Below are 12,830 nucleotides of genomic sequence, written 5' to 3' on the forward strand. Positions count from 1 at the left end.
AAAGAGGAAGTGTTGACTGCTGTTGTTTTGATGACTTCCCCCAACTCCACTCAAAAGTGTCGTTAGTTTGTCATTCGAAAGGGTGGTCCATTTGGATGGTCGCTTTCGCTTCCATTTGGCGATAAATACATAATAACTTAGAAGATTCAAAAGCACATTTGATTGAAAAAAATTATAAATTTATTGTCCAGCGGTCAATTCAATTTGACCAATTTACTTCTAAATGTTTAAATGATTTTCTAATGTAGTTTGTGTGGTCGATTTTGACCGAAAATCGCTGACATGACAGTTTGATCAGTGTTGTTTGTCTTACATAGAATGGTTGGTTCCGACGTTGACATGATCGGCGAAGGAAGAAGATGAACAGTAGAATGTGGGGGGAAAAAGAAAAAAGAAAAATCATCTATGTCAAAGATTTTTAGTCAAAATTGGTTAGATTGATCAATTAAAGAATTGTCAAAAGATTTAAGACTAAATTGGCCAAATTAAAATTTAGGAGTAAATTGGCCATTTTAGAATAGGTTTAAACTTAACGAACAACTCTCCCTCTGTGATTGAGATATACTATAGCTAGGCATGCACATCACAGAACCTTTCGATTTGGATCAAACATAAGTTAAATCGATAGCGTGGCATCATCCGAATCATTAACGCTAGCGATGATACATCGGAAGTCGGCAAGGAGAACACGATTCGTAACTAAGGAAGATAAACCTTGCACGTACTTGCCAAATGTAACTAGATCATGCTTAATTGCTACTCTCAACATCTAGCCATAGCCAGCAGATGAATGAACCTTTTTCATATGTCTATGCTACTTTGCCTAATGAGAACATATGCTCTCATTAATTGGAATTTGGATATAATAATATATGATATATAATATATTCCCATGACTGGACTATCTAGATTACCATCTTATCAACTATGCTAATTTTAGCGGGATGCTTTGATGAAATATTCTCTCCAAAATGAGTAAGTGCAGTAAATAAAAAAGGGTTAATACCCTAAAAAACCCCAAAACTGGTATACACCCGACAAATTTACTCCAAACTATTTTTTTGATCACCAAAAACCCCAAACCGGTACATATGTGATAGATCTACCCTCCGTTAGCTTCCGTTCGAGTTTTCCGTTAATTTTGCTGACGTGGTTGTTGACGTGGCAAGCCATGTGAAAATTCATAACTTTAATACCATTAAAAACTCCAAACTGGTATATTTATGACAAATTTACCCCAAACTGGTATATTTATGACAAATTTACCCCAAGATGATATATTTACGATAAATTTACTCTAAATTAATTTTTTCGATCATAAAAACCTAAATTGGTACACGTGCGGCACATTTACTATCTTTCAATTTTCCCAAATTTGACTGAGTTGTGATGTCCAATCAATTTTATTTTCCGGATTACTCTAACATTACCTCCATATCATTAATACTTATTTTTTTTCTTTTTATTGGAATCATTATTAGAAAATATTCAAAGACTACCAAATATGCACTTCATTCTTGTGCCAAGAGAATGCCCATTAACTAAAAGATGGACAGATCGCTTGCGCACATATACAAAAGAAGTGCACATATTGTGATTGCTTCACTCGTTTTTGGTTTGTGACAAACTTGGCTTTATGTTTATATGTCTCAGCCCCACATGGTTTACTACTTGTCCGCAATCTGTTTGTACGCTTACATATTACTCTTACTTTGCTGGTCCTTATTAGCGTTACGTAATTTTTATTACCTTGAATTGTAAGTGTCAAAATTTTAACATGAAACTTGCATGTGAATGGTATGAGTGACTCGTACATCACATGCTCGTTGAAATGCTGGAACCAAAATCACTTATGTTTGTCGCTAATTTCATGTGTGCTTTGAGTGTGATTCTTTTGTATATGTGCGCAAGCGATCTATCCATCTTTTAGTTAATGGGCATCTTCCTGGCACAAGAATGAAGTGCACATTTGGTAGCCTTTGAATAGTTTTCTAATAATGATTCCAATAAAAAAAAATCAAGTATTAATGATATGAAGGCAATGTTAGAGTAATCCAGAAAATAAAATTGATTGGACATCACAACTCAGTCAAATTTGGGAAAATTGAAAGATGGTAAATGTGCCGCACATGTACCAATTTAGGTTTTTTATGATCAAAAAAATTAATTTAGAGTAAATTTGTCGTAAATATATCAACTTTGGGTAAATTTATCATAAATATACCATTTTGGGGTAAATTTTTCATAAATATACCAATTTGGGGTTTTTAATGGTATTAAACTTATGAATTTCCACATGGCTTGCCACGTCAGCAACCACGTCGGCAAAATTAATGGAAAAATCGAACGGAAGCTAACAGAGGGTAGATCTGTCACATATGTACCAGGTTTGGGGTTTTTGTGGTCAAAAAATAGTTTGATATTCACACAAGTGTACCAATAAAAGATATTAACCCAATAAAAAATTAAAAGAAAAAAACAATTAGATATTCCCACGTAGATGTCTGTAGTATTTTAATTTCTTGTCAGCGCACTTTTTGTGCACGAAGCACCACAATTTACTGATTATTTTCTTGCGAAAAACTTGAACTTTTGTATTTTCATTTTCTTCAAGGTGCCATGTCGGACTCCACCCTTTGGACAATGTCGATGTTATGATGGTGAAAAGGGGCGTTCGTTCCGTACATGGAAGCGCGCACGAGGCGAGCGGATCGTGGCCTTGTGTCCCCCCGTGGAATCCATTTGAGAGGGCAACGTCCAAATATGATTCACGAGACGAATTGGCAGTAGGGGTGTAAATGATTTGATTCAATTTTTTTGAAAAATCAAATCAAGCCAAACTGATAAGGAATTTATTAAATCGAACCGAAATCTCGGTTCGATTCGGTTCAATTCGATTTTTCTGTTTTTATTTTTGTGTCTCCCTACATACACCATTTTTTTTTATCAATTTTTAATTTTTTAAATCGATTTTATAATTATTTGTTATTCTTTTTATTTTTATTTTTCTTTATTTTTCTTCTTCTTCTTTCTCATTGGCTAGTCCTCGCTCGGTGGCCGATCGCCGCCGGCGGCCTCGGCGACCGTGGACTCAGCTAATGAAGAAGAAGAAGAATAAAAGAAAAGGAAAAATTAAAAATTAAAAATTGATATTAAAAAAAAAAAAAACTTTGGATTTTATCGGTTTGGTTCGGTTAACCGAACCGATAAAAACTAAACCAATTAAAAATTTCGGTTTTTAATGAGAACCGAACTGAAATATTTTTTCAGTTCGGTTTTCGGTTCAATTTTTACACCCCAAATTGGCAAGGACAAAGAATCAATCCATGTGATGGAGGTCAACGTCCCGTTCGAAGTGGGCGGAACATAAATAAAATCTGAACTTTTAATATGTGAAAATGACAATGAAGTGTCACTTTCTTGGCGTGTTTCGTGATCCAATGTGTGAATCTTACGCATGATAATTTACAAGATTTTAACATGAGAAACGGGAACGATCATTAAATTACTATACGCTTTTTACCATGAGTGAAAAGACATTGTGATCGATATTTCCATAATCGAAATAGCCAGAAAGGAAAATAGTAAATTTCAATTTCCCTTTTGTTTTCTTGGTTTCGAAATTCCAAAATTTTGTTTTAGGCCAAAACATGAATATATTGTATGCTATATTTTCCACCGGATGATACGGACGGCCGAGGTCGGACGAGTTCATGTCCGTCGTCATCGCTCCGCTTGAACCGGACCTTTCTGCATTATCAAAAACTCAACGCCTCTCTCTCTCTCTCTCTCGTAGTATCTGCTGGTTCGTCACTCAAGTAAGTCGTCGGCTTCACTTTCTTCTTCGTTTTCATTCGAATTCTTTGGATTTGGAGTAAGGCATTGTGTGTAAAGTTTCGAGCGTTTCAGTCTTGAGAGCTCTTCCGACTACGTCTCTCGGCCTGGCGGCGATGCTCTTCTGAGCTCGTGGCGGGTTCCGTCCGTCGTCGTCATCATCATCATTTTGTTGTCGTCGTGTCGATTTCCCTTTTTGGGTGTCGAAAGTAAGCGCCCGCGGGGGCATTTATTGCCTGCCTAAAGATTTCCTTGCTCTGTTTGTTTCGTTTGATCAGGGGAAAGTGGTAGGAGGTGACTCGCGTTTAGCCAAGTTCTGGGTTTATGTGTATCTGGGTTTCTTGAATCTGGGTAAGAAAAGGAAGCTTTGTAGAGAGAGATGTGTAGCTTGTTGAGGATAACGATATAGAGTAGGTGGTGATTACGGCCCGATGGATGGAAGAGTTGGCGATGTTTACGGCCGGGCCAATGGGAGAGCGCGCGGCGATGCGGCAGCCACGGTCTTGCCAGATTATGATCTCGTGAATAGGCTCAAAATTGATGATGGGTACGATGGGAGGAATTCCGTGGGGGGTGCTGTGCCGTTGTCGTCTGATCTGAATCTGGCTAGAGTGGCTCCATCTTTGAGTGCCGTCGACTCGGAAAAGGAGTTGCTTGAGGACTGTGATTTCAGCGATGTAGTTCTCAATTACATCAGGCTGCCGAGGAGTCCTTCTATGAGGTCATCGGTACAAAGTATCCACCTTCGCTGAATAGCCACCCGATATCTCATACTGATATGAATCACGATAGTCCTGCCGATCTTTCTGCCATCGATTTTGGCGACCAATGCAATTTATGTGGTTACCACTCGGTAAAGCCAGGATGGAGTTGTGATGTAGGTGAGCCCAGGGCCTCTGTTACTTCTTCCGTTTCGAGTTCCTATACTTCAGTTAGCTCCTCAAATAGTAGCAATAGTCCTATCACGGATGGGTTTGCTGATTATCCTGTGAGCATCCTTAGGTTGCCTGAACTTCTAAGTGAAAAAGAATCGGCGTTTCATTTCAAGAAAGGCATTGAGGAGGCTAGTAAGTTTCTTCCAGACATCAGTTCTCTGTTTGCCGATTTGGAGAAAAGTAGCTTGTCTTTTAAGATACCAGAGAATGATGCCATCAATACTGTCCCAAAGGTGGAGAACACTATGGGGAGCGGACACCTGAATAAATCTAGGGGAAAGAAGAATCCTCACTCTGAGGATGTATGCTTGGAGGAATCAAGAAGTCACAAGCATTCATCACTTTCTACTGAATCAGCTGTGAGTTCAGATATGTTTGATGCAGTATTGCTGAGCTGTGTAAAAGATGATCCACTTAGTGAAGAGTTGCAGAGTGCGCAGCAGAACGGACAAACAAAAGGGTCAAACGGGGAAAAGGGCCAATTTAAGATGCAGGGACGGGAAAAAGACATGGCTGATCTGAGAATGCTGCTGACTCTCTGTGCAGTCTGTTGCAGTAGATGACAGGAGAAGTGCGAATGAGATGCTCAAACAGATAAGACAGCACTCATCTCCTACTGGTGATGGAATGCAAAGGATAGCGCACTACTTTGCTAACGGTCTTGAGGCATGATTAGCCGGTTCCGGAACTCAGTACACTGCCATCATGTCTAAACTGACATCAGCTGCCTCTGCCTTGAAAGCTTATTCCTTGCTGCATGTCCATTTCCGAAGATCTCAAACTTCTTCTCAAACAAGACAATAGTGAATGTAGCTGAAAATGCAACCAGGCTGCACATCATTGATTTTGGCATCCTCTACGGTTTCCAATGGCCTTGCCTCATAAAACGTCTCTCATCACGACCTGGTGGACCTCCTAAAATTCGGATAACTGGAATCGATCTTCCACAGCCAGGATTCAAGCCAGCTGAAAGGGTGGAGGAGACAGGGCGCCGCCTGAAGAACTATGCGAAGACTTTCGGCGTGCCATTTGAGTTCAATGCTATAGCACAGAGGTGGGACACTATCCAACTGGAGGATCTTAGGATTGATAAAGATGAGGTCCTCGTGGTGAACTCTATGTTCAGATTAAAGAACCTACTCGATGACACAGTGGTGACTGAGAGTCCAAGAGATATTGTTGTGAATCTAATGAGGAAGATGAACCCAGCGGTCTTTATTCTTGGAGTTACAAACGGGGCCCTATAGTGCCCCCTTCTTTATCTCCCGGTTTCAAGAGGCTCTTTTTCACTTCTCTACTATGTTTGATATGCTTGATACGAATGTTCCCCGTGACATTCCAGAGAGGATGCTGATTGAGAAGTTATTTGGATGCGGAGCCATGAATGTCATCGCCTGTGAAGGCTCAGAGAGGATTGAAAGGCCAGAGACCTACAAACAGTGGCAGGTCCGGATCATGAGGGGAGGGTTTATGCCACTTCCATTGAATGAGGAGATCGTAAAGACGGCAAAGGACAGAGTGAAATCTGACTACCATAAGGACTTTGTCGTTGATGAAAATGGTCAGTGGCTTCTGCTAGGATGGAAGGGCCGAATTGTTCGTGCGTTCTCAACATGGGGACCTTCCACCAATCCATATTCACCCAAGGCATGAAGATGATAGGACAAGAAGTGTTTCTTATGGTGAGTCTGGTTTTGATTCTACATAATTTGGGATTTCTATTCATCTAAGTTACTGCCTCTTGTTATCATCTGAATTCCCTTCGTCATGCTGAATTTGTGCATTTGCCATTTGCATCCCGCTGCATAAGTGTCTATGATTGATGCTACTGACTTTGAAATTGATAACAAAAAGATTTATGTGCTGAATGCTGTTCTTCTGATTCAGGTGGAGAGAGACATGTTCAGATAGCTTGAGATGATGTGGCGATTTGCCAATCCTTTGACTCATAAAGAACAGAAATAGGTTAATTATGGACGTTACTGCTTATATGTTCTTCATTAGGAGAGACCCTCGTAGGTTTCTGTACATACGTCGGAAGATATCTGGGCAGCACTTGCTTTAGCAGATTTATGGCTGTGATTTTTAGATAGTTCTCTTTATGTTATATTTTGATTCCAACAAGTTTTGAAGATGCACTAATTTTTAGAAACGCAGACCATTCATAGAATGATTAGATATGCATTCTTTGATTAAATATCCATTCTTTCTTTTCAGCGTTGACCGTTGGCTGTTGGCCTTTCTTTGTTCCTTGCTCATTCTTGAACTTGACTCGATCAGGTTAATGATGTTTGTAAGATCCATATTGGCCAAAGTCAGCGGCAATGATCCGCAGTCTGAATTAGGCTTAATATAAGCGGTTCGTTTTTCTTTCTATATGCAATTTGAGATTTCGTTTGTGTTCGTGTTGGTGATTTCTACATATGAATGCTGGAAACACAATGTATGCACTTTTACCTTAATCTATGTATGGTTATAAAAGAGGATATTGATTAAGGGTGTGAATAGTAACATATCTGTTGAGGAACATTTTTTTTTTAGAAATAGTTATTTTCTATTTTTACTTCCCAAAACAATTTCTGAGTAAAATAACGTGTTTGGTAACTATATAAAATTATTTTCCGAATAGAAAAAAATAATAATGCGATTGATATTATCCACAAAAAGACCAGAAACACATTTGACCGCCACCACTTGCCACTGTTGATCGGCGGTTGGCGGCAGTCGGCAGTGGTCGACGGTCAGCCGACGGCCTTGGAGAGTGGCAAGGAAGAAGAAGAAAAGAAAAGGAGAAAATACAAAAGTGACTTATTTATAAAAGTTTTTTGAAACAAGAAGTTATTTTTTTTTTTTTTTTAAAATCTATTCTCTAGCTACTTTTCTATTCCGGGGAGTAGAAAAATCGGTTACGTTATCAAACGGATTTTTGCTTTGTTTTTGTTTTGGGGAGCAAAAACAAAAAACAAAAGAATAAAGGAACATAAACATTATCATGCACTACCTAAAATGCCAACTTCTCCGACTCGTCCCTCGTCCCCTTTTTCTCTCCACAATAAGTAATCTTCTTGTTATTGTGTGCAACAAGTTTGTATGAGCATTGTGCGTGGGAAACGTTAGATTTGGTGAGATCCACATGATCAATGTCTCGTATTGTCGGGATGCCAATTTCAAATAATCAGAACGATAAATGCATATTCGCCAGAGTTTAGTTAATGTTTGAGGTTATTAAATGTACACCTACATACTATATGCACATATCTATCTTGTGGTACTAGCTAAACATTAGGTTGGGTTAGGGATTAGTTGTAGCTCAGTATGCCAAGTATTAGCTAAAAATTAGGTTGGGTTAGGGACTAGTTGCAGCTCGGTATGCCTAATTCTAAATACGGACATGGTCATGAAACGGTGCTTATGAAGTGCATTTATGATCACACTACGTTCTCGAGGCGCAGCGGCGACACGTTCTGTCGCGTCATCGCCATTCTAACGACCGAGATTATTCATCTCTGAGAATTCATGTTCTGCTAACTCGACTTCTACTTAGCACTGGCAATCGGAGGATATACAGAAATTCAGTAGTTATTATTATAATGCGTGCATCATGTGCAGAGATGAGTATCTTGCGGTCAAGAGCTGGAGCTACCCTGATCAAATGACAAAAGCTTGAAAAGCGACACAGGAAATCAGATTCCCGAGGTTGACTTTGGGTCTCCTCGCCAAGGATGCTAAGGTCCATAAATTACTACATATAATATTAGTTTCTCAGCAATTGAGATTAAACGCCAATGTCCCAAAAGATCTTGTGATATTGGAACACCCACATAATGCAACGGAAATTATATTTAAATGAATGATGGAAATTGAATGAAGACTGATGACGAGTGCTTCATTTGTTAATATCATCGGATAGTCATCCGCGCGTACCTCGGATGTGATACATTTAAATGGGTTTATTGAGAGTTTATCAAGGCTTTTTTTTTTTTTTTTTTTTTTGCCTTCAAACTAATACGACTCAAAATACGTTATCCGAATGCAGCTCTGAGCAAAATGACGGTGATGTTGTCGGCTCCCCTACGTGCCCCATCTACACCCAAATGCTTTTAACATGGCAAGCCATCTTTCATTTCATTAAGTTCGGCCAGAATACGCAGTCCATTCTTCACTGCTTGAGGAGCCTTAGAGCTGTAAGAACGGGGTCAAGGCCCACCGTTTCAAGTTGCATCTCATGAAAGTGCAAAATTCCTTCGCATGCGAGTAGCGGCAGCCCTGCCGAGCTATGACTTCTGGTTTAATACAGTGCCCTAAATCTCGCTTTATGCTGCGAGGCTATAACGTCAAGCAAATAGTTGATGTGCATCCAAAATTCACCACTTCAGCATCGAGTTCCAAATCCTTTTAGTTAGTACTCCGCGTCTTTCACATGCTATCGACAGTGACATTCAAATGATCCAAAGCATGTCGAGGGTCGGAGGTTTAGGAGGGAAATATATTGCATCGAATTAACGGTAAAGACCTTCTTCGCTAAATTTTGAAAGGATAAGGAGTAAATCGCAGGCGTCTCTCTCGAATTAAGGGGGGAAAAAGAGGAATGGGTCAGTTTGAATACGGACTGGGTTCGAAATGAATATCTTCTTTTCAGGTCGATTTGGAGGAAATCTGGAAATAACTGGAGCCGGCGTGTGGTCCTCTTCGGATGTGGAACCTTCACTTGCACTGAGGAGATTTCCAATAGTCGCCGAAATAATTGATTGATTTCATCGTGCCAAAGCACAAATTGTCTTCGCTTGATGTGACTAATGATTTCCAATGTCTTGGAACCAACTCGTGACGGTGCCGTACCACTTTCTCTTAACTTAGTGCATGATGTCAAAATTTGACTCATGAAGTACGCTAAACCTTCGACCCAAAAAAAAAGGTATGACTAGTTATTTGGCTATTTTTTTTCTGTCCCCCATCGAGTAAAAATTTTCCAACCAAAATTATCTAATGTAAGGTTCTAAATCATGAAAGTTGCATACATGTAAATTTATTAGGGTGTGATTCATGCTCCCCATCAACTTTGTAAGGGCAATACCCCACGACTCTAGAGGATGAACTCATATTTTATTGGTAATGTGAGTTTAGACTTATGAATACTTACGGGATATAAATATTCGGTTTCAATATATATATATATAAAATATTTTATAAAATATTTTATTGGTAGTTTGAGCTTGGGTTCACAAATAGCTAGTGAATACATATTTTGTTTGAATAAATATTATTATTTTTTCTCTTGTAATTGAGGGATGTAACAAAGATGTGCGAAGTGCTAATTATAGTGAAATTCTTAGTTGGACTTAGCCTAGTTTAGGGGTGAATCAGGATAAAACCTTACGTCTCGAATTCTCTTTCTCACTTTTACTCTCTATTATTTTTGTGATTATGTGGCGAATCCTAACATCTGGTATCAAAGCCAAGTTTGAGATTAGGGTTTCTTGGTGAAAATAGATCCGAAAAAATCAAATTTTGGAAATATGTCGTCATCTAGTCAATCATGGATTGAAGTAAAGAAATTTGGAGGATAGGGTTTGGAGTTATGGAAATTGAAGATGGAGACTCTACTCATGGATAGATATATGTGGCACGTGATTGAAGAAGATAAACCTGAGGAAAAATCCAAGAGGGAGCCGAAGGAAGAGGAGGCAAAGGAATCCACATCAATGAATTGAAGAAATAGAATATTAGCGATCAAAGGTTGTGAGGCCTGATCTGGGTATGTCTTGCTAATAACATCCTAATAAACATGACTTCTCAAAAGATGGCGAAAGATCTCTAAGTGAAGCTAGAAAATCTTGATCAAAACAAGTCGCTTGTGAACAAACTATTTCTGCAAAAGCGACTGTATAATCTTTGGATGAATGAAGGTGATTCTTTTTCTGCACACTTAAACAAGTCTAATACCATTTGTGGGTAACTTGTACTAATCGATGTCTATATGAATGAAGAAGATAAAGCATGTATTTTATTGTGTTCACTATCGAATTCATGGGAACGTATAATTGTTTGTATTAGCACTGGTGTTAGTGCGTTATCCTTTGAGGGCGTTGTAGCTATTTTATTATCTGAGAAGATGAGGAGAGCATGCTCTGATAATGCAACGCAAGATGCTCTTTTTGTAAGATGAAGAAACAATGAATGATACAAATCTAGATTTGGTGGCAAGAATAAGCCTAAAGGAAAATCTAGAAGCCAACATCAATCTGAAATAATGTGTTGAAAGTGCAAAAAGAAGACACTTGAAGAAAGATTGCAAAAGCAAAAGTATGGGTCCAAAGCAGCGAGATGATGCATCATCCTCTAATACAAAGAAGGATGATGACAGCAGTTTGAGAGACATGTATCTCATCTACAATACATCGCAAGATGGCCGTAGTACATGGATAATTGATATTGGAGTGTCTTTTCACATGATGCCTCATAAAGATTGGTTTTGCTGTTATGAGTTATATCAAGGAGGTACAGTGCGAATGAGAGATGATACAACACTTGATATAGTTGGTCGTGGAAATGTGAAGTTGAAGATAAAAGATGAGATAATCAAGAATCTTCAGGATGTGATGCATATTCCTTGTCTTACTAGGAATCTTATTTCTATGGGAAGCATGGCAGATGTTGACATTACTTTCACCAACGACAATTATTCATGCAAGTTAATCTGTGGATCTACGGTGATTGCCAAAGGCAAACGATATGGAAAACTGTGAAAGTTATTAGGAAGCACATTAATTGGTAGTGAGAATTGTATCTTAGAATAGGTAGAAGAAGATCCTTTGATGTTATGACATCGAAGATTGAATCTTATCAATGAGAAGGAGTTGGTGACCTTGATCTCAAAGAAGATGGTGGATTGAATCTCAAGCTGTTATATGGGTTTCGGATTTTGTAAATATTGTCTACATGGGAAACTAAATCAGGTATCTTTTGAATCTATAGGAGGGAGAGCTAAAGGAATTCTAGATCTAATCCATAGTGACGTCTTCGGTCCTATACCGATAGCATAGTTTTGAAATTATGTTTCTTTTGCTTATGATTATTCGAGATCTATGTGGATCTATTTCTTGCAGAGAAAAGATGATGTATTTGAAAATTTTCTCTAGTTCAAAACTTTGGCGAAAAATCAACTCGATGGAAACCTTAAAGTTTGGTGAACTAACAACAAAGGAAAATTACGTTCAATGAAATTTAATCAATTCTGTGAGACCAATGACATTGCAAGGCAAAAAACAACACCATATTCACCTCAATAGAATGAGGTAGCAGAGAGGCTTAATCAGCCTCTCATGAAAAAAGCATGTTAAGTAGTGCAGGCTTAGCATTTGAAATTTTGGGCAGAAGCAGTGGCTATTGCATGTTAGGTGAAGAACGGGTCTTCCACATTAGCTTTGAAGGATCAGACATCGTTTGAGGCACTATTCAGGAAAATGCCAGATATATCATATATCCCATATTAGGGTGTTAGGTTGTGAAGCATATGTCCACGTGCCAAAGGAGAAGAGGAACAAGCTTGAGAGCAAGTCAGAGAAGTACATGTGCATTGGGTATAAGGATGGTGTTAAAAGGTATAAGCTGTGAAATTCTGATACTAAAAGTATTATTTATAGCAAAGATGTGGTGTTTAGAGAATTTACAACAAATCATATTGTTCTACAAGATCCTGAAAAATCATAAACGGTTGAGTTAGATGTCGGTTTGAAGGAAGAGCAAAAGGTTAGATAAGCTAGAATAGAAAATTCATATTTTGAAATTGATGACCCTAATGGGATGGATGATATAGTAGATTCTGAAACTAAATTTGACAATGAAGCACCACCTGAACCGGTCTTAAAAGGGTCTGCACATATGAGAATACCACCTGAGAGATACATCTTATTTGCTGATAATGAAAATTGTGCTTTGATTGTTATAAGTGATAATTCAAGTACTAACAAGGAAGCAAGAAGTGCAAAGGATGTCAAACGATGGGAGAAAGTCATGAAAGATGAGATAAACTCACTTAATGAAAACGGAACGTAAAGTTTG

The 12,830-nt window shown here is 38.5% G+C and overlaps 1 protein-coding gene across 1 annotated transcript; it reads left to right on the forward strand.

Moving 5' to 3' along the window:
* The first annotated feature begins 3,705 nt into the window (after positions 1-3,705).
* On the forward strand, positions 3,706-7,163 carry LOC104455875 (scarecrow-like protein 14). The gene is given in 6 exon segments (XM_039316696.1): positions 3,706-3,818; positions 4,113-5,310; positions 5,312-5,514; positions 5,517-6,010; positions 6,012-6,451; positions 6,657-7,163. Coding segments are annotated over 4 exon segments (1,806 nt in total). The 5' UTR covers positions 3,706-3,818; positions 4,113-4,612; the 3' UTR covers positions 6,423-6,451; positions 6,657-7,163.
* Positions 7,164-12,830: the final 5,667 nt, after the last annotated feature.

The sequence above is a fragment of the Eucalyptus grandis genome, chromosome 7 (genome assembly GCF_016545825.1).
Source record: "Eucalyptus grandis isolate ANBG69807.140 chromosome 7, ASM1654582v1, whole genome shotgun sequence".
Lineage (NCBI taxonomy): Eukaryota > Viridiplantae > Streptophyta > Magnoliopsida > Myrtales > Myrtaceae > Eucalyptus > Eucalyptus grandis.